The sequence below is a fragment of the Charadrius vociferus genome, unplaced genomic scaffold (assembly GCF_000708025.1).
Source record: "Charadrius vociferus isolate BGI_N301 unplaced genomic scaffold, ASM70802v2 scaffold1315, whole genome shotgun sequence".
Classification (NCBI taxonomy): Eukaryota; Metazoa; Chordata; class Aves; order Charadriiformes; family Charadriidae; genus Charadrius; species Charadrius vociferus.
The window spans coordinates 40060-43695 of record NW_009648552.1 but is presented as its reverse complement, the minus strand read 5'-3'; the positions used below and the strand labels follow the sequence as shown (position 1 = coordinate 43695).

The following is a 3636-nucleotide window of genomic DNA, read 5'->3' as shown; positions in this document are numbered from 1 at the left end:
CTGCCGTACCCCCCGTGGCGTGGGGGCTGCAGGGGGGGACACACACACTCCCCCTCTCTGGCTGCTCCCCCAAACCTCAGGGGCTCGGGAATCGGGGTGGAAAGTGGGGAAGCGGAGCAGCCCAGGGGGTGATGGGACCCAACTGATGGCCCAAACCGGTTGCTGTGTTGTGCCTGATGCGTGGTGGCACGGCCCGGTGACGGGCAGGGCTGGCCTGGAGTGGCACGGGAAGGAGCCAGCCCGTGGCATGTGGCATGGGGGCTGGAATGGCTCTGTCCTCCTTGGGGTCCCCGTCATTCCTTGGTGTCACTGTCCCTTCCCAGGTTCCTCATCTCTTCCCGGGATTCCCATCCCTCCCGGGGGTCCCAATCCCTCCTCAGTGTCCCCGTCCCTCCCCAGGTTCCCCATCCCTCCCCGGGATTCCCATCCCTCCTCTTCGTCCCCATCCCTCCCCTGGGTCTCCCTGCATTTCTGGGGTCCCCAGTCCTCTCTTGCATCCCCATCCCTTATGGGTCCCCATCCCTCCACGGGGTCCGCATTCCCCCCTGAAGTCTCTGTCCTTTCTGGGGTCCCTCTCTGGAGTCCCTGTCCCTCCCTGGGCTCCCCATCCCTCCTTGAGACCCCTGTCCCTCCCCAGGGTCCCCGCACTTCACCAGGGTCCCTGTCCTTCCCCAAGGTCCCTGTCCCTTCCCAGGGTCCCCATCTTTTCCCAAGGGTTCCATCCCCCCCAGTGGTCCCCATCCCACCCCAGTGTCCCCATACTTCTCTGGGGTCCCCATCCCTCCCCAAGGGTCCCCATCTCTCCTATTGGTCCCCATCCCTCCCCAGTGCCCCATCATTTCCCAAGGTCCCCATCCCTTCCCAGGGTCCCCATCCCTCTCCGAGGTCCCCATACCTCCCCCAGGTCCCCATCCATTCCCAAGGGTCTCCATCCCTTCCCAGGGTCCCCGTTCCTTTCTGGGCTCCCCATCCGTCCCCATCCGTCCCCATCTGTCCCCAAGGTCCCCATCCCTTCCCAGGGTGCCCATCCCTCCCTGGCCACCTCATCCCTCCCCAGGGGCCTCCATCCCTCCGCAGAGTCCCTCTCTGGGGTCCCCATCCCTCCCCAAGGTCCCCATCCCTTCCCAGGGTCCCCATCCCTCCCCAAGGTCTCCATCCCTCCCCAAGGGTCCCCATCCCTCCCCAGGGTTCCTCTCCTTCTCCAAGGTCCCCATGCCTCCCCGAGGGTCCCTGTCCCTCCCAAGGTTCCTATCCCTCCCCAGGGGTCCCCATCCCTCCCCCAGGTCCCCATCCCTCCCCGGGTTCCCCACACCTTGGCGAGCAGCAGGAGCGTGCGGCCGGTGCGGGGGTCAGCGTGCTGCTCCCGGAGGCTGAAGAGCTTTGGGGTGAGGACAGCAGGGGCGAAGAAGCGGAGGAAAAGAAACCCGCTGATGGAGAAGTACCGCACCTCCTGGCCGGGGGACGGGGACAGGGACAGCTCAGGGCTTGGGGCAGCGATCCCAGTGGCGTGTGGACCCCTGGCCCCGCCGCCTGTCCCACCTCGTGCTGCGCCGAGGGGAACCGCTCCTCCACCCGCCTGCGGAGCTGCTTGAAGGCCACCCTCATGAGGAGGGGACACTTCTCCACCGAGCCCACGATGGCGTCGACGATGTCCCCCAGGTAACCCTTCAGCAGCTCCAGGCTGCTCTCCCGCACCCGTGCCTCCGACAGGGACCCCTTCAAGGAGATCCTCCTGCAGGGACACTACTGGGTCAAGGGGCACCACATGCCCAGGAATCGGCCACCCCATGTTGCCCAAAAGCCATCGAGGTGACCCATGGGAATGGGTGACCCCTCCCGGAAGGTGACACCGGGATGGGGATGGCTCAGGACGTGACAGGCACTGTGTCCCCCCCAGCCATCCCCCAGCACTTGCCTGCTGCGGCTTAGCTCCATCTTGCCGGGGTCCAGCTCCACGTACTTCTTCTCCTCGAAGATGCGGTTCACCACGGGCTTCAGGACCTCGTGCAGGTAGGGCAGCCCCACCACCTCCAAGGGATGGGAAGTCTCCATCTTTGTCCCCAGACTGTCCCCAGATGGGACACAACCCAGCTCTATGCCCCGATGCTATCACGGGAGGGCGCAGAGGGGACCTAGCTGGTGTCCCCTCCCACGCTCACCTTCATGAACTGCTCCACGGACTTGGAGGCCAGCGAGTTGGAGCGGAAGAGGGTGTTGGGGTCCGCTGGAAGAGCGCAGAGGCCATGGCGAGGTGGCCATGGGATGATGCCCCAGCCGTCTCTGGTGTGCCCAACCCCAGGGACACGGGGCACCTTTCCTGAGTCCCTCTTGGTGGCCCCACTCTTCTCCCCATGAGGGTTTGGGGGGACCCTGGCAACCCAGTTTCCTGGCTGGGTGTGTGTGTGTGTGTGCAGGTGGTGCCCCCTGGCCCTGGCACTTACTGGTCCGGGCCAGCTCGCGGGTGGTGAGATAGTCCAGGAGGGGCACAGCCAGCCCCTGCCCCAAGAAGATCTTCACCAGCTTGGTGGCCACGTCCTGCCGGCTCTCCCCTGAGGTCACCTCCTCCAGGATGGCCAGGGCCGTGCCAGCGGTGGGCTGTGGGGAGGGCAAGGGTGGGCACGGCGAGGCCCCCACGCTGGGGTGGTCCTTGGCCACCCCCGAGGGTCCCCCCACCCCACAGCACCCACCTGGCCTGGGCAGAGGATGGGCTCGGTGAGGAGTTGGATGAGGGGCTGGTAGTAGGTGTGGGGCAGGACCCTGTCCTCCACCAGCCGCACCGCCAGCCGCAGGGCGCCCAGCTGTCCCCTGCAATGACACGGGGACATCCGTGCATCCTGCACCCACCGCCCCCTTTCCCCCCGGCTCCTTCCCGGCTGGAATGGGGGGGGAGCGGGGGGACACCCCGTGCTGCCCCCCCTGGGGACCTGCTCATGCAGGGTGCTCACCCGTGGTCCTCGGTGGCACTTGGGAAGGGCAGGAGCTGGAACCAGCCCTTGGTGGGCTCCGTGCAGATGGTATCCAGAGGGAATTCGACCTGGGGAGGGCCAGAGGCAGGGTCTGAGTCACACCCCGCGTCCCCCACCACACCTCCTCGCGCAGCCCAGTACACGCAGCGGGGCTGGAGGTGGCACTGCCCCCACGGGGCTCAGCGGGTGCACATCCCCGTGGCCACCCGGACCCCACACACGGGGTCCGGCAATGTGGGTGCGGAGGTGCCCCCGGCACCCTGCCCTGTGCCACTGCGCCCCGAGGTCCTCACCCGTCCCAAGAAGTCGTTCTTGCCCACCATGTCCCAGTCCCACACCTCCACGCTCACCACGGCCTCCCCCAGGTCACCCTCCGCCAGCTCGAACTCCAGTACCTCATCCCAGTGCGGGAAACGGGTTTTCTTAATCACCTGTTGGGGGGGTGGGGGACACGACACACAGGGACCTGTGGTGGTGGGCAACGAGTTGCCCGAACCTCTGGGTCCCAGCACCCATCACCCCGACTCACGGCCGTCTCCGAGGTGTGCCCGCAGCACGACACCCGGGCGAAGGGGTCCGAGGTGCCCGAGGGGTCCCGGGGGGCCAGGTCCCTGTGGGGAGGTGGGGGTCAGCGGGGGCGCAGCGGGAAGGGGTCCCATCCGTGCCAGCA

General features: G+C 67.2%; 1 protein-coding gene across 1 annotated transcript in view; it reads right to left on the bottom strand.

Moving 5' to 3' along the window:
• Positions 1-76: 76 nt before the first annotated feature.
• The window catches only part of RASAL1 (RAS protein activator like 1 (GAP1 like)), a 4014-nt gene continuing 454 nt past the window's right edge, over positions 77-3636 (bottom strand). Inside the window, exons 2-11 of the mRNA XM_009886088.1 lie at positions 3496-3577; positions 3260-3397; positions 2946-3034; positions 2688-2805; positions 2442-2595; positions 2160-2224; positions 1916-2028; positions 1540-1732; positions 1313-1450; positions 77-214 (exon numbers count right to left, since the gene is read on the bottom strand). Of these exons, the coding sequence (XP_009884390.1) occupies positions 77-214; positions 1313-1450; positions 1540-1732; positions 1916-2028; positions 2160-2224; positions 2442-2595; positions 2688-2805; positions 2946-3034; positions 3260-3397; positions 3496-3577 (1228 nt within the window). The remainder of the gene's footprint in view (positions 215-1312; positions 1451-1539; positions 1733-1915; positions 2029-2159; positions 2225-2441; positions 2596-2687; positions 2806-2945; positions 3035-3259; positions 3398-3495; positions 3578-3636) is intronic.